We start from the raw sequence: 18,515 nt of genomic DNA, 5'->3' as shown, positions 1-18,515 counted from the left end.
TGTTATGCTAACTGGGTAGCATTTGTTAGCGAGTTGTATCTGCTTCTTTGGCTGTGCAGTTCTACACAGCACTCTGCAGCGCCTCTAGTGCTGTGTGAAAAATACATACAGGTCGTTTTTAAGAGAGTTTGGTTTATAATTAAGTGCTCTATAAGAATACATTACTCTTTCTTTTTGTGTTTTACAGTATATAAACTGTAACTTATTGTATTTTATTAGCATTTATACCTGTATCATGATTGCTGTAGGAGATAACGTTAATTAACAGGCTGAAAGAATGGTAAGTTACTGATGCAATGTGAAAGCCTGAAGCTCTCTGTATTCTCTCCTGTGATTTTTCTGCTTACCTTGCTGCCTGTGTCCTTCAGTCTCCTGGCCTGTAGAGCTTTATTAGTAGTGTAGCTAGTGCAGCTCCTCGGGGAAATGAAGAACAGGAACAGGACGGTGTCTTTCTGCAGAATCATGCCTTCAGAGTGCAGAGTCACAGCACAGTTTAGCTGTCTCAGAAAAACAGCACAGCCATAGGATGATCTTCATGCTGGAGGGGTCAGGAGGGGGCAGAGGACACATACAGCACCTAATGTTTTACATATCATTGATGATTTTATTATTCATACCCCTTATTATTTGCTAATTAGTCTTAAGATTACCTGCAAGTAGATTAGTTAGGAAATATTATAAAGTGAATAAGATATACTGTATAAATATTCACATAAGATGTTAAAGTATGGGCCTAAATGTATGACTTAAATCTATTTATTATTTTGAATGTATTATATTATTATAATGTACAATAATGTACTATAACCCTTTCAGACCTGAATAGGACACACGTAAGAATGCAGAGAAAGACTCTAATACTCTGCTATAAAATCTATATAGCAAATAAATCAAATTAACTAAAATATGTCATATCTTTTTATTTCCATTGCATTGGAAGTCTGTAAAAAACATGATTAAAAGTATTCTTACTCGCATTAAATTAGTAAAAAATATCTGTTACTTTCTCAATGGCTCTAGCACTACTCTTTTTCCAGTGCAGTGGGCGGGGCCAAGCTACTTCTTCACAGGTTTACGATCTTGTTCATTGGCTGGTTCATGGTGTATGCTTTTGCTATTTGAGCTCTTAAGGTCCAGTAAGTTACCCTAAATGGTACAAAATCCAGTGTTCAAAATTTTATCGGGGCCATTATGAAAAACAAATGAGCTAAACACTGAAAAAAGTAATTTTGGTATTGTAAAAAAATAGCAATGTAAATAAACTAAACTTTGGAAAAAAAGATTTTAAATAATAAATTTTTAAATCTATTTAAAGAACCTTTAAGTTAGCAAAACAGCAATCCAGCGTGAATAATCTGTATTAGCAGGCATTGAGTCCTTTATTACTGGTCAGTTTTATGGACAGATTTGGGTTGCAGACCTCTCAGAAATGGACTCATGTCAAAACCAGTGGTCAGATATCTCCAATCATAATAGATCACCATCTCTTTGATTGATGAGTAACCAAAATACTGAAAACTGAAGGTCAAAATACCATTTTAAAAGAATATTTTAAATCACTGGAAAAAAAAAAAAACTGATAAAACCACTTAAACATTTTGTACACTATGGCTCAAAACTATTTTTGGCTGCTGTGCTTGCACAGATCACATCAACTGGGAGCCTTCTCCTCAAACATTCATATGCTCCTCATTCAGTGAAAGCAGCACCCTGATTGACTCTTTTTGTTAAAGGGCGGGACTTTATCTATACACGGACGCCTTAAAAAGTGACGCCTTAACAAGTGGCTGATTTCTGCATAATAACATCTCTGCTAATCTCTGCAGGGTTAAAGGGTGGCTTATAAATTCTGTAATATAGTGCAATATAGTACGTTTACACAAAGCCTTGTCTATTGTGTTACAGTATGAGGTACATACTGTATACTGTACTAGCAAACAGGACTCACATATAAAAGGAGTGTTAAAGCAGTGAGTTGTGTGAAAGCAGAGTGTGACTTGTGTAAGAGGGTGCCGTGTCCTCTCTGAAACGTTTCAGTTTAATGCAGCCTGGGTGAGTCATCAGCGTCACAGGGGACAGACATGGAGAGGCATGGAGAGAGAATTTTCACCTGTGACTCATTCAGCTACACATGCATCCTGTTTATCTATTTTAAGCTGGCAGATCTCGCATCGGTTCCCCCCAGACCAACAACAGCAGAGAGACCCAGAAAACAGCCAGCCAGAACATAGCGTTCTGAAATGCACAGCTTGATCCAACACAGGAACATGTAATACAATCAATCTATTTCATTTAAATGTACAAATCTTTTCCATGAGAAAAATATGTATTGCATTGAACATGTGTCTCCTGATCTGCTTTTGTTTGTTTTTATAATGTCATATTTTTGTAGAGAAACATTACTTTATTTTCTTTTCTCTTTTATGAAACACACTTTTCTAAAAGCCATAATGACTATAATGTTATATTAAAATGTTAATGTTGATAAATTTGGGATGCCTGTTTCAGCTGCATATATTCCCATTGAAAATGAATGCATTTTACTACATATTTTTTTTAAATATATTACAAAAAGCTTTTTTTGGCATATTTCTCTCACGTTTTCTTAAGTCCCTGCCACGGATCATCTTTATACTAGGCTACAAACATCTCCATGTTCTTGCTGCATTGTGACAGGATGTATGCGGGTGCAATGGATGGCATATAAACCAATGGTATATGTTTATACTTCTTATCCAACCACAATCATATTCAGTCAATCTGGAACGAGATATTTATCTGAATAGGTTTTTTAAAGGATGAGACAAAATAAAAACAAGCTGAAATGAAATAGGAGTAACATTTTTTTTTTATGTAAGAAGCAGAAAGTTCAGATAACTGTGTGAAAATGTAAGCAATGGAAGTAAAAATTATTCAACTGAAAAATAGTAAAGATAGCCACAGTAAAGATAACCAATAATTCTACTTAAGTAAGGTGACTAAGTAATTGCACTTCATTATTTGACAATTGTGTCATGTTTTCTCATATTTCGACCCACAAACTGTAGGACTACATGATTTATTGTGCAGAACTGCACAGTACTGGGCTGAATTATAGCACATTTCATAGCTAAATGTGCTGTTGCCAGCTTGAGACCTGGCCCGAAAATGCAGCAATTCCACAAATCTGAATTATATGGCTCAAAAAAGTACAAAACGTAATAAAGTATAAAACATTCCAGTAAGCTACCACATCAGATGGCAGAATGGGATTCAATTCCTGGATTAGGTCACTATGTTTTGCTACACCAATAAGTGTCATTGGACAAGACTCCTAACACTACATTGGCCACTGTCTGTAATAGGAATAAGCTTGTAAGGCCCTCTTATCCAGAGCAACTTATGCCTCAATGTAAATGAGCTAAATGCCTTAATGTAAACATGTTTCATTTAAGTTGGCTTCAGTTTTGGCCAAAAAAAAAAAAAATCAGTGCATCTCTTATCACTACCCACAATCCTGTAACTGATAAAATGGGTGCTCTAACCACTGAGCCACCACTGCCCACAGATATATATACCATCACAAATATATTAATGTCACACAAAAACATCCTGCATTTTTGCCATTTAACCTTTTTTCCTTCATGTTTTGTCAGTTTTATGGACCAACAGAAATTCTCCAATGACATTTTATGTTTTTTCTTTTTTGAAAATCCTCTTACATCCATTGACAGTTGAGAATATTTTTTTGTGTGACAGCAGCGATAAGCGGTCTGGAGCAGAAAGCATCCGTAAACAAAGATAAATTTTACAGAAAATATACTAGCACTGCATGTTAACATTAATTCCATCTTTATTCATTTGTCGAAAAAATAGACATGTCCCAACAGCAGAGAAGTTGTAGATTTGAACATTTCTGGTATTTTAAACATCTCTAACACTTTGCACTCCTCACTTGTAACAAAAAAACAGAAACCTATCTCATTATGAACTGCAGCACTTGATATAATCAAAAGGAGTTGTCTGTAGTCACAAAAAGCATTGTCAACACAGCAACACACCTCTTTAACTCTTCCATATAATGCTATAATGTCACTCAAAACTCAAAAAGAAAATCTGGTAAACAACAAAGTAATGTGACTTAGTAGAGCTAAGAGAGATGTTTTGTTAAAATAGATTTCTACCAGCAAGACACTGGTTTTAGCTCAAGGCAGAAAGAATATTTACCTTTTTTTTAAACTATTTTATTAGTTGTATTTTGGGTTACAGCAGTACTAATTTGATTTAACAGTTTAGATTTGTCATGCAAAGTGTTTTAAGAAGTTTGCACTACACCTGAAAATAAATGGAACATTATATAGTACCATGTGTGCATTTGTTTCTTCCTTTAGCAGAATTAAAATGATAATGTTTTTGTGAGAAAAGCGATTGTCTTCAGTTCCTCTTTAGTCCTTTATATTGTTTTTAATTCCATTCTAATTTCCATTTTTATGAATTTCAAGAAGAGAATGATAATTCATGCTGGTTGTATTATAAGTAGTTTCTTTTCAGTTCTACAGAAAACTTTAAGATCATAGTTATTTTTTCAGCTGATTAGATTATTTCATAAAAAAAAAACACTATTTTTGTTGTCATCTGCTGCCTGGAAAGCAATAGGTGAGCAAAAATGTAAGGTTTTACAATAAGATTGATATGCAGCCATTTTTTTCTGTTTTTATACAGGATCAAAAGTAAAAGAAAGCCACAGGTGACAAGTTAGCAAGACCTTGTGCTAACTGCCCCTATTTGTGTTTCATTTATTATAATAATTCTTAGCATAGTTAGCTTATAATATAGTTTATAGTAGGAAATAAGCATCAGTCCTAAAATTACCATAAATCTCTACAATTTACTTAAATGGTGTCACCAAACTGCTGCTGCACTGATTCAAGTGTTAAAACTGATGCAGGCCAAAATGCTAAGATATGTTTGTGTTTTTAGCTTTTAATTTCCCGCCATAGGAATTGTTTCTAAATGTGTATTTGTGTGTTTGTTTTTAAAGATTCAAGATTGTAATGAAAGTGTTAAGAAAATGCTGGAAAGACTACAGAAGCTACTACAAATAGCAGTGTCTGACGATGACGCAAACAGCAACACAGGCTCTACAGAGAGAAAAGAAGCAAAATCTGAAGGGAATGATCCAAACTGAGTGTGTGCACTAATAAGCCAATGTGTGTAATGACTAATGTGTCAGACATCCTCCGCAGAGGCAGAAGAAGGATCTGTGGGCTGCACATGGATGGATCATTTGTCAGGACAGATGAACCGGATTGGCTGAGAGGACTGTGATGTATTTGATGCAGTTATGTAATGTTGGTGAACCCTCAATGGAAGGTTTCATTCTGCTTCAGCTGTCGATGTTTACTGGGCTGATTCATCATGCATTTGCTTTGCAGCGCTGTTGAGAAGATTTGTGTAGCCTGTTTAAAAAGGGCATACGCAATATATGTACGAGATGATAGAAGAACAAAGCAGGTTGTTACACTATTTCCGGAGATAAATGATGCCATCATATTGATCTGAGTGAGTAATAATTCCACTGCAGACATAGTCTGCCAGTTACATTCTGATTCAAGACAAGATCCTATCAAATATAAATATTATTCTCCCTGCAGAATATACAATTTGTCTGTAAAATTGACACTGGTAGGTTTAATTTTACTTTCTTAGTATAATCTTAACAATAAAGTGCTTCAAAATGTTCTTTAAGCAAAAATAGATCCATAAGGACCATTTTTTGTGTTAACCTGTAAAAAGAGTTCTTTACCAATTATTGTACCGTATTTTTCGGACTATAAGGCGCACCGTATTATAAGACGCACTATCAAAGAACGCCTATTTTCTGCTATTTTTCCATACATAGGGCGCATCGCATTATAAGGCGCGTTAAGTGACACTAGAAAGGGTGCCTATATCAAAGTGAACAGGGGTGGCGCCATGTTTCCCTTCCCCCACCGGGGGTGGTCGCTTGCCGGTGGAGCGTCTCAGTATATATAAATCTAGCTCTTTCAAAGTCAAACGAGTGCTGGATATTAATCTACACAGATTCCTCTCCTGAAAACTGTTTATTTGGGTGAGTAACGTGCTTCAGTTTATTTACAGTAAGCTTAGATTTCCAGATGTCCACTAAGGCTTGCTGCACCAGCGTTAGCATAGCTATCCGCTAGCACGCTAGCTAGTCACCTAAACTAGTAAAGTTAACCCAAACTTAAACGACAGCGTTACACTGAGTAATCCTGCGTGTTCTGGTAAGACAGTGAGATATTAGCTAGCGATTCGTCCCCCGTAGCTTGTTTTAACACTGTAAACAAGCAGATTACAGGCTGATAAAACTCACCTCTGAGAGAGTTAGCGCTTAGCATCTAGCTAATGCTAGCCAGGCAAAGCAGCACAGACTTACAGGCCGATAACTCACCTCTGAACGGTGAACGCTTAGCGATTAGCATCTAACTCTAATAATACTGCTCCAGCAGTATTAAAAGTGCTAAATTTAGAAAATACTGATCTCTGAACAGTGAAAAAGCTAGCTAGCTAAGCGGTTAGCATCTAGCTAATGCTATTGCTGCTCTGCACGGAGTGTGTGTTTACTGCTCCTTACACCTGACGGGTAAAATTTAGATAATACTGATCTCTGAACAGTGAATAAGCTAGCTAATGCTATTTGCTGCTCCAGCCTCGGAGCTGCACGGCTCTGGACTCTGTATAGCACTGAAACTCTGTATAACGCTGCACGGAGTGTGTGTTTACTGCTCCTTACAACCTGACGAGTAAAATTTAGATAATACTGATCTCAGTGAATAAGCTAGCTAGCTTAGCGGTTAGCATCTAGCTAATGCTATTGCTGCTCAGCCTCGGAGCTGCACGGCTCTGGACTCTGTATAGCACTGAAACTCTCTATAACGCTGCACGGAGTGTGTGTTTACTGCTCCTTACAACCTGACGAGTAAAATCCATACAAAAGGCGCACCGTATTATAAGACGCACTGTCAATTTTTGTGAAAATTAAAAGTTTTTAAGTGCGCCTTATAGTCCGAAAAATACGGTAGATCTTCATACTCACACAAAACAACCCAAACATGGTTTGCATCCCTTAAAGAAACCCCCCTCACCTAAAAGTACAGTAAGTAAGGAAGAAGAGATTACAGAGATAAAGGAAGGAGATGGGAAGGTGGAGAATTGTGAAAAAAAGCCTTCAATTTGAAAGGGGGGGGGGGGGGGGGTTCTTCAGGCATATTCGCTTTAGTTATTTAATTACAACACTTTGAAGCATCTTTATTTTAAGCCTATTTTTATGACATAAAGCAACAACCATGATTAATGTTTTTTATGATTTTCAATTAGTAAGTGGTGGCTAAATCATGATTGGTTAACTTGCAAGTATAATAATTAAAAATATATATTTTTTGCACCGATACTATGCGTCTGTGATTTCCATGAGTTTCCAAATGAGTTAACTCCTGCTAATTTCTTTTGTTGTTAAATTGTTTTAACACAGGTTAAGCCTAAACTGAACAGAAACAACCTGCAAGAGAAAATGACCCTTAAAAGATACACAAAAATGGAAATACAAGGTTTTTTGCAGGAAAGTGACTATTTGTTGGTAAGAGTCTTAATAAAACGAAAAACTTATAAATAAAATAAAGTAGTATATCGTCGCTGTCTTGTAAAAACTGCATTGACCACTCTTGCTTTATATATTGTGAATCTGGCCATTGTTCTTTACACTGGCAAATGTCATAAAGCCAGTAGAATCAACAGAAATGCACCAAAATTATAAATAAATAAATGAAGAAAAGATAGACACAAACTTACAATTTATAATTCAAAACCTAAATCACTGTATGGCTGTATATTTACTCCAGATCTAGGCTTAACCCATAGAAATCAGCTTTGTAACCAAGGATTGGTTCCAGCTAAAAGCAGCCTTAATAAGATTTAAGAAAAAAATTCTACTGGCTGTTGCTAGCAGTCATCTCCATGTATGAGTGTGTGTGTGTGCTGTGTAATTTAGATACAGGAGCACCGGTTTTACAAGTGATCTATAATACCTTAATTACCAGAAATACTCTTGATATAGACTGACAATATGCATCAGGATAGCTGCAGTGTTTTCTAGCTCTACTGGACCTGGAACGGTTGTGTAGCGTCTCACTACAAGCTTGCTCTGCACCATCTCACTGGCAACGGGGCCAAGGACCGCGCCAGAGGTCAGGTCAGGTCTCAGCTCCAGGCTGGATGTTCTGGACCTTGGACAGAGTGACGGGCACTTTGGCCTCTCCGGGAGTGGGGGCACGGGTCACTGGCTGAACTGAGGCCTGGATCTCGGCCAGTCGCTCTTTAAAGCGCTGCTGGAGCCGGAGCTCATCTTTGGAGCTGCCTTGTGCACAGGCAGCCAGTAGAAGGCCCACGGCCATGCCGCTGCCGCCCACGCAGAAGAACACGGCGCCGGCCAACTTGCAGGCATCCAGGGCACGGTTAAAACGCACGGCTCGGCCGTCCACGAAAAGCAGCTCGTCTTCACCGAAGGCCTCGAGCCGGGGTGGGGTGGCGTAGCCCACCAAGAGCACTGACAAACCGGCGACCAGAATTAAAGCACCTAGTGCGAGACAGACCTGAAAGAGATAAGAGAGATTATACGTCACTTTTAAGAAGCTGAGCTATCGGAAATGACAATAATAATAAGATCTCAGGGAATGGTTTGAAAAAGCTCACACCTATATATGTTGTGATGTGTTATTTAGTAATTTGAGATCAAGACTGGCTGATGTGGAACAATGGATGAGACATTCCATTTTTTAAGTTAGCATGTATCAGCATTAAATGTCACATGGACCAGGAATACATTATAAAAGGCATTACCACCCACAATAAACAGCCCAATGATGGCAGAAATGATCATGAGCAGTGGTGTCTGGCTAGAACTGTGTATGCGAACATACAATTGACAGAAATCACATCCACATTCAATGCAGGAAGCTCCCACATGCATATCCCACAGTTCAGTGTTCTTTAGGATGTAAAAACCAAGGGACATGATACTAGGTCCTAGTGCTGGGCGATAAAACGATATCGATAGTTATCGAGGAAACTATATATCGCGATAAGTCGGGGCGAGAAATTCGATAAACTAAATTTTCTATTTCCCGTTTAAGTAGCGTTGTGAAAAGGCGCAGCACGAGATCAGGCAGCACGCTGAACTGCTGCTCAGCCCAGTACAACCCCTCCCCTCCCCTCTCCACCATCCCCCTCCGCCCCACCCCCCGAGCCCCTCCACTCTGAACTCCTCACATAGCGGCTCCTTCTCTCCCATTTACTGGATAAACTTCATTTATACTATTCAGCGGCGCTACACTGGAAAACTCACCTTTTAAATATGAGGCATGCGTCTCCAAGATATTTAGAGAGGTGAGCTTGTTCAGATTTCTGAAGGCAGGTAAACGCTGCTCTGTTTGCTGCTAGTTAGATTAGCTTGTCTCCAGTTTAAAGTTAGCGATGTTTAGGTGTAAAAGGGATCTGTGCAATCTGTCATCATTAGCTAAGATGCTTTCACTGCTTTTTACATTCTAATAAACTAATGGGTAACGCACGTTAGCCGTGTTAATCCACGTTTCGTGTAAATTAAGGTTAACTTCAGCACGAGTGAGGGGTTAGTATATAAACACACAGAAAGGAAGCACTTTCCATCTTTTTTCCTAACTCTCACTGTTTCTGTTAGAAAACCCTGAGGGCAGCATTCTCCTCTGTCTTTGTGTTTTATAGTTTTTAACAGATAGAGAGTCTGTTATGCTGGATATTTTACTAAATACAGAAGATTATATAATCTGTCTAGCTGTATTTGAACTGAGCTAAACATTGCTGTTACTGAACTGGAGTTTTAAATACACTTAAGTAATGTAAGTCTAGTCTACTGAAAGCCAGTAATGTTAGTATAAATCTGTACTGCAGTAGAAGTGGATCATTTCAGAAACTTGACTTTATTCCTCCCACCTCCATTATAGGCCACTTTTTTTTTTAAATATTTAAATGTTAGCTTAATTTAAATGAAAAAAAAACTAAAGGCTCTTATTTAAAAAAAAACATAAGCAGTAAATTATCTAAAATTACAACAAATAGAAAATAGAAAAACAGTAAAACATATGTAATACATACTTTTTATATGACCAAAATTAAACTAGACTGAAATCTGACTAAAACTAATAATATCCGATAGACTAAAATGTAACTAAAACTATTATACATTTTAGTGAAAAGACTAAGACTGTATCAAAATCACCTGTCAAAATGAACACTGTGATATACTCTTGTATTTTGCTTTATGTAGTTGCCTGCATTCAGGGAGGGGAATGATCTTTTGATTAAATATAATTTTATAAAAATAAATAAAGTGTTATTGCAATTTAAATTAAACAGACATATAATGTAAAGGGTCTTACATATTTTTTAGTTTATATATTTGTCCCCTTTTTAAAATTAATTTAAAAGCTGTACCCACCTGGCAAGATGTTAACATCCTAGTGTCTGTCCACAAGGCTCTGAGCCTGCTAGTGATTTTGTCCATAACTCCCTTATTCTGTCACTTCTGAGTAAAAATAGAAACCTTTAAGTGTAACAGAAAGTGATTTGATTTATATCGTGATACATATCGATATCGGCTGATATGAAAAACTATATCGTAATAAGATTTTTTTCCATATCGCCCAGCCCTACTAGGTCCTATCCCATAATATGTGGCCCATCAGTGTATGTCCACTAGGGGAGTCACAATCTCGATATTTTATCGAAATCGAATCGAAATGAGGTCATGGTCTCGAGTATCGAAGTCAAAAAGAGGATCGACGATCCCTCCCGTGCGCGCTACGCAAATGGCGCGGCACCAACACAGCGCATCCTATTCATTTAAATAGAGAGCCGCTGCATGAGCGCAGCCCCGCCCTCAGTTCTGCTGTGTGAGAGACAGCTGCCTTTCAACCACGGAGGAGAAACTGAAAACGGATTTATAGAAATATAGACAGGGCTCTCAAGTTTTGAGTGTCGGCGGGAGTGTGATCACTGTTTTTTATCTGTCCAACGGGGGAGGGGGGGCGGGGGTTGGGCGCGCAGGTTTTGTATCTGTATCTAACGGAGGGGTGGGTGCGCGCAGGTGAGAGCGTGTGAACTCGCTGAAATGCGTGTGTCAGTGTGACTTGAGAACACTGACTATAGATCACAGTGAGGTGGATTAAAAATCTTAAACTTATAGTTGACTACACCTGTTGCTTTCCATTGAATTAAAAAAAACATCTTTCTCTCAGATAAAGTAAACACAAGCGTGTTTCTGACTAAAATAAAAGCTTTTCAGGAGAGATATAAGTTATGTGTAAATATTTATAAGACAATACCTGACAAAATCTGTTTTAATGACGTTAATAAACATCACTGTGACAGCGCTAGTCACAGTTTCACCACATCACTTATCTAACCAGCCTGTACTGATTTCTGCCCCCCAATAATGCTTTCAATAACCTCTAATAGCCTTTAATAGTCTTCAGTAGCCTTTAAAAGACTTACCTGGCGGCCGTGGTGTGTCCACTAAACTCCGTAGTTATAAACATCCTGAGGTTAGCAGCACGCTAACTGACCTGTTTATAATGTAATCCGAGCAGTGACTCCGTGTCGGCTGTTCTAACCTGCTGCTGTTAGCTGCTTGGGCTGAAAGATGAACTGTAGTGAGCTGTATTATCCGGTTAGTGGGGTTAAAACCTTTATTTGTTTACAGAAACAGTAAAAACGGACTGGCTGAGCCCTGTAGCCCGTGGCTGGGCTGTACTGAAGTAGTGAGTGAAGAGAGCCGGGCTTGTGCTGCTGCTGCAGCTCCGACTAGTGGTTGGATGAAGAACTGCAGCTTCATGTAAGTGAGCAGTTTCACCAGCCATCCACACACAGCTCTGATAAACTGCTTGTTTTAATAGTGCACACTGTTGCTACCAAAAAAAGTCACTAGATGGCATTACCATATATATCTTAATAAATAATAATAATAATATTTATAATATTTATAATGATAATAATAATAAATATATTATTTAAATTTTATGAGGTATAAAATAATAACAAGAAAAAAAAAAAACAAGAAAATCGAGAATCGAATCGTGACCCTCAAATCGAAAATGAAATCGAATCGAGGATTTAGAGAATCGTGACACCCCTAATGTCCACCCACACATCATGATCAGTTCCACACACTTATAACTACACAACATTCACTGCTGTAATACTGTGCAACACTAAAACAACAACAAAAAAAAACCTTAAACGAAGCAATTCTGGCAGCACATCCGGATAGAATGAGCTCAGCAAAACCCTGAATGCTGCGTCAGACACATGGCTCACCTTCCAGAGGACAGAGCTCCACCTGCTCGGCGATCTCTGCATCTGAAAATCTTCATCGCGTTCCCAGATGGAGGCTGTGCAGTCTTCATAGAACTGGTGAAGGTATGAGCGCACACCGTAGCGCTGAGGCCCTTGGACTGTCCCAAGGCCCTGGTCAGCGTGCTCCGACCCACAGATCTCTGTGCAAGACGTCATCCTTCACATCTGCATGGAAAACAAACAGAGCCCTCAGTTGCTTCTGCAAGACACTCATCAGTGACACTGGCTGTCATCCATCTTTTAGACATTCTCACTTTAAGGGGCTACAGTTTCATTAGGAAACCATAGGTGGTCATTTGCAGCTGACTCAGTCTGACCATCAGATAAATAGATCTATCTGAAGGCTCTGAGACTGAGTGATTCTGTATGCAGTCGTATAAGTAATAGTTTTCAGCTGAATTGTTCTCGGAAGAAACTAGCTATATTTTCAGCAGCGTATTCCTCTCTCACTGGGAGCTAACTACACTATGACACTCTGGTGAAGAACAACACCTACAAGAACTGTGTACCCAGTAGAATTAAAATCCTGTAATATACACTACTATAACCCTTCACATGCTTCTTTTTTCCGTGAAGGTCCTGTATCTCTCAGCTTGTCCAGAAATGCATGTGTAGAGTTTGTTCATTAGGGGGGCTCAAGACTTACCAATTCTTTCTATAATGCTGCTTTAATTGGTGTTAACCTTTATAGTGTTACATAATTAAATTATTTAAATGTTTCTTTGCATTTGTACATCTCTGCAAGAAGAACCAAAAGAAATTGGTGCATGGGGTGACCAAAAGAGGTTCTTCTATGGAATCTGGAGTTTCAGTTTGGTTCACCATCACTGGCAGGAGCAGTACTAGCATTAGCGGCTAAACACCTGCATATTTACCATGTTAAAAAAAGCTATGTGGGAAAAATCCTTAGCTGGTATTGCCCTGGCTTTACTGGAACACTTAGGGTTCCTCAGTGTAGCACTGTAGGGTGGCATCTGGAAATCAAAGCTTACTGTAAATAAACAGAAGCGTTTTAAAAATATGGTAGATCTTCAAAAATCTTCAAGATTTTACCAAATGTCTAGTCACTTACTCACTACTGCCAGACAATCCAGTATCACAGCTGACTAAAATACTTCAAAACTACACAGTGCTTCTCTAGCATCTTCCATTTCTTCCTACGATGTTTCAGTTTTGCAGCAGTCTAAAAGCTATAAATCAGACCTTGGTCAGCTCCACTGCCCTAGAAGAGCACTGGCTATGGCTTTGGCCTTCTGCCCTTCCAGCAGTGCAATGAGTCATGAAATGCAAAGGACATTCTGTGAGACAGATTAGATTACTCTCTCCCTCTCTCTCATTCTCTGTAACACACTTTCATATGCATGCTCTGCTCTGCTAATGTTGGAAGCATCACAGTGAACTTCTTACACAAGCAGATTTCTCATTTCGAGTCAGACACAGACATAAGCAGAAACCAGAGGGAAATGAGTTTCCTGCACATCACAGTAATCAAATTGTGGTGGGTGTGTGAGTGTTTGTGTGCGTGTGTGTCTGGGTGTGCTACTGCAGGCTCTGTTTTGGCAATCACAAAGTGTGTGTGGATTGTCTAGAACAGACTGTGCTGCCTTTAATCACAATTATGCTGTGAACACCCATAATGATTTAATGATAAATTTCGTATTCTCGCCATCCACTTGTTCTTATGGAGGAACACAGTGAACCACTTAATGTGTGTGTGTCCTCCTTAGCTGAGTGTAAAATCACACAGCTAAATTTAATGCACATATATCTATTTTAACCTGTGTTTTCTGGTCTATTTGAGGCACAAATCATGTCATACATGTCATGCCCATACAAGCCCTACACACACAAATCATATTACTATGATGGACAATATCATGACACTTTATACTTATTGTATCATATTGCTAAGATTGACAATAGTCTCTCCTCCTGCAAAAACCCATTTCTGGGAGGCGCCCTGCCACACAACCAACCAACATGTATACGTATGTTACCATGTCTTACAGTCATTTACCCACCGTCCAGGCAAACACAGGTTAAAATAAGACATGACCTGCAAAACTACACTAAACACTACCAAAGAAAGCAGACAAGTGTAAATCCCGCCCACAGAGAACACTAATAGATCTACTGAAAACAAGAAGAAACCAATCAGGATGTAAATCCCGCCCACAGAGCACACTGATAGGTCTATTGAGTATAAGAAGACCCCTGTATGTCTGTTACTCGCTCACTCAATACTCTCAATATGCGTGAGAATATAATTACAACATGTAGTCCTATTTCTGATACTTTATCATCCTCGTTTCACCCTGTTCTTCATTAATCAGTACCCCACATGACCACCACAGAGCAAGTATCATTTAGGTGGTGAGTCATTCTCAGCACTGCAGTAACACTGACAGATCATACACATGGTCCTCATCTTTTTTATACTCTGCAAATGGACCTAAATGGGACTCATTTGAGATTAAGGTGTGCTGTAATGAATGTGCCCATTTGTACCCATAAACCCTCTCAGAGCCCATGCCCACCTGGAGCCCACCCAGCTCACGTTCCACCCATGTGAGCCAGAGCCACACATCAGTAGAGGGTATTTTTCACAGGAGCTTCCTTTTCAAAATGTTTCTGTATGTTTAGTATATATAACCCTGAGAGAGCACAATTGGCTTTGCTCTCTCTGGGTGGGTAGATGGCACACTCTCCCCTCATCACTCCAAAGGGTGATGTTGATCAGCACAAGGCGTCTGTGAGCTGATGTATCAGAACCGAGTCGCTGCGCTTTTCTCTGAGCGTGTTATGATGCTTGTCAGCCATGCTGCATCAGAAACAGTTCTAAAAGGGGCGGAGTCTGACTTCACATGTGTGTTGGAGCATCACTAGTGATAGGAGGAGTCCTAATGAGTGGGTTGGATAACTGGCCTTGTAAATTGGAAAGCCAATGAGATTCCCTGCAGGCACATAACAGTATTAGACGTTATCCTGAGTCCAGCTGGGTTTACCTTATTTTTTTGTGTGGGTTTCAGCTGTTTAGTGCAGGTAATATTTACACAAATATATGGTGTGAATCTAACCAAATAAAGTCAGTGTGTTTTATTACTTTATTTTTTAGAACTCACTGATTCGTAAAATTCAATGGCTTTCTTAAAGTATATTTTACTGCTGAAAATTATGTAACGCATTGATTTTGCTCAAAACTCCCAAGTTCTTCAGATGCTTACTCTATTATTATTTTGTGTAAATGATACACAACCATGCTAAAAAATCCAGCTCATGACCAGCTGGTTATCCAATAAAAAACATAGTCTATGCTGGTCAGGAGCTAGTTAAAGAGCTAGCTTACCAGCATAGTGTAAGTTTTTTTTTACACTTTAGAAGGTACATTTAGTTCTAAATCCATAATAAATACAATAGAACCATTGAAACAAACAAATCCAACCCGTTTCATATACTAATCAAATGACCTGCTGAAAGTGCTTCATCCCTCCATAGAAAACGCATGCAGCTCTGTTGTTTATGTTAGCAGTTAGGTGACCCATCCAATTGGTCAGTGATCCTCCTCTCCTTGAGGAAAGCACCGACGTCATCACGTGATACCGTCGCCCTGACAACCGTACCAGATGGAGGGAAATAAATAAATAAATGAAATTCACGTTTTCGAGCAGAATAATCAGATTAATCACAATGAACTTTCACAGTGAACACCTAAATCAACGCATTAGAGTGTCTTTCAGGGGCTTGTATAGTGATGAATGGGGTCAGTGATGCTCTCTCTCTCTCTAGCTGCCCTTGGATCTAGTTAACGTTAACGTCACAGCACGCCTCTGTTTTTTACTGTAACGCCATAAGGTTAACCTGGCTACTAAAAGTGCCTCAGCTTTTTTAGTGCTTTATAAATCTAGCTACACTAGACTCTAACCATATTTTTGTATCTAATATCTGCAGTCTTTATTAGAGCGGCGCTTTAATACAAGCCAACCTCCGTCAAGTTCAAACCGCCGCGTCCTAACACTAACCTCCCTAACCTTCCTAACCTAACTACCGCTCGCTGCTTCAGAAAGTAGTACCAGAAAGCTCGTTTCCCCTCATCTTTACCGATGATATTACTACGCTTTTCGAATAGCTAACTAACGTTAGCTACTAAACGCCTGAAAACGGACACATTCTGGTTTTAAGCTGAAATAACGACCCCACACGACGCTGTCAGCTTCTTACCGCACCAGTTCATGTGAGAAAATCAGTGATTCCACCAGTTTAGGGTGAAGGTGGTGATATTAAAGTGCTCGTACCTGTGCTGCCCCGGCTGCAGTGCTCTTCTCTCCGTGCTGCTTCACCTGCTGCCTCCCATCACTCTGCTCCACACACACCAGCCGCGCAGGGAGAAGACACCGCACTGCGCATGCGCTGCAGCATCACTGAATCAGCGTAGGAGAGCACACCAGGCATTATACATTATACTGTATTATTATTATTATTATTATTATATAATGTGTTAATAACTGTGTTTTTGTATGTATTTGTGTGTTCAGGGCATATATATAACTAGAGAGTGCAGTTCCTGCAGACTCTGTGAGTGTGACTGCAGTTTTTAGGAGGTTTTTAGCAGTGTTTGAACTTTTGTTCTCAATACATTTGGCTAAATTATGAGATGCAAATACACAGATTATTAACGAAATAATTAAAGGCAAATTTCGGTGTGAAATGGGCTTAAGGTGAAGTGAAACATGATAACGAGTATGAACTTTTGTCAGATAGCCCACCTCCATTCACCCCCAGCATTCCAAATTAGGCTACAGTGCTTTTAACTGATGCTCCCAACAGGCTTACAATTGCTATTTTTACACCATTAACAAGCTCAAAGTAGCTCCACAATTTATTGTTCTGAGGGCCCTGGTTTAAAAAGAGGCACTGAGAACTTTAAAAGTGCACAGGAAGTTTATTAAAAAAACATTGTTCATGTAAACAGTACCTTCAGGCAGTTCTCCCGGTGCCGCCATCTTGAAATTAAGTCATGATCGAATGGGTAGATTAGGGGAATGGACTGCAGAAAATAATTCAGTGCAAAAGCATGTTTTTAGCAACAGCTGGAATTTATGCAACACTTTTTGACCTTGGCCATATAAGTCTTCTCCACAACTTAATTATCGCATTCCCATGCCTTAATAAGTCAAACCCATGACTTACTTATCTCATTCCCACGCCTTAATAATAAGTCCTGGCCACACATTTTTTTACATGATGTCAACTTAAGGGCTCAGTAGATTATCCAGTTGTAATCATTACAAACTTTTGGCTTGGTTGTAGTCCATTAACATTTGGCTAAATGGTAAAATGCAAATCATCGCTGTCCAAAAAAAAAAAAAAAAAAAAGAAAGTATCTACAATAAAATGTACTGGAGAGAGATAACACCTTCCAAACTTTAAATGGAAGTCAATGTACAAAGAGATTATTTTATGTAATTTTAGAAAATTTATATTGGTCCATTCATCAAGAAATGTTTACAAAGTGTAAGGGAGTTTGTGTGTTTAAATTATGTAGTTTCAAGGAGATGCTTTTTTTTTCATTGGACAGCAGCTAAATCAAATTTGGAATCCATACCTTGAAAAATTCCTAAAATTAGTCAGAAAAACAATAAAAAGTAGATAAAGAAGAATTACTCTAAAGACAAGCCATAGTGTGAGTGCAGTAGGCAATTATATTGAATAAAATGTAATAAATATGTATCAATCTTCTGAGAAGTATTTTAATATGCTGTATTTAAATGACAGACCATCACTGAGCTATTTATAGACCACTCTACTGACGTGTAGTAGTGAGGCCTGCATTAGTCACCACAGTATTGCAGGCATACTGTAGGGAGTGAATGCTAATGCCCTGCATTGACCAGAAGAGTCCCCACCACTGCACTGCTGCACTTCATTAGGGCAAAGCGCAGCAGAATTTTCGCTTTCTTTAAGCCTTTCTTTCTAAATAATTTAACTCTTAAATTATAAAATCTTTTTTTTTAATCTGTGTAGGAGAGAATTAGTGCAAGTGTCTGTATGTGTGTGTCTGCACACATGCTGCACTACATGCTGCAACAGAG

General features: G+C 38.7%; 1 protein-coding gene across 1 annotated transcript; it reads right to left on the bottom strand.

Moving 5' to 3' along the window:
* Positions 1-3,814: 3,814 nt before the first annotated feature.
* On the bottom strand, positions 3,815-16,840 carry nrsn1 (neurensin 1). Its single transcript, XM_007254535.4, has 3 exons — positions 16,719-16,840; positions 12,388-12,591; positions 3,815-8,630 (listed from the first exon to the last, which is right to left on the bottom strand). The coding sequence occupies exons 2-3, from the start codon at positions 12,580-12,582 to the stop codon at positions 8,232-8,234; spliced, it is 594 nt and encodes a 197-aa protein (XP_007254597.2). The 5' UTR covers positions 12,583-12,591; positions 16,719-16,840; the 3' UTR covers positions 3,815-8,231.
* Positions 16,841-18,515: the final 1,675 nt, after the last annotated feature.

The sequence above is a fragment of the Astyanax mexicanus genome, chromosome 6 (assembly GCF_023375975.1).
Source record: "Astyanax mexicanus isolate ESR-SI-001 chromosome 6, AstMex3_surface, whole genome shotgun sequence".
In the NCBI taxonomy this organism is placed as follows: Eukaryota; Metazoa; Chordata; class Actinopteri; order Characiformes; family Acestrorhamphidae; genus Astyanax; species Astyanax mexicanus.
Note: the sequence above shows the minus strand (reverse complement) of the source record. Positions and strands in the feature narration are given on the sequence as shown.

Bases quoted from the DNA above. Each gene is read 5' to 3' on its own strand.
- nrsn1 (XM_007254535.4), bottom strand. From the start codon at position 12,582: ATGACGTCTTGCACAGAGATCTGTGGGTCGGAGCACGCTGACCAGGGC. The intron at 8,631-12,387 runs GTGAGCCATGTG...TATCTCTTTCAG, and splicing joins GGAGCTCTGTCCTCTGGAAG to GTCTGTCTCGCACTAGGTGC.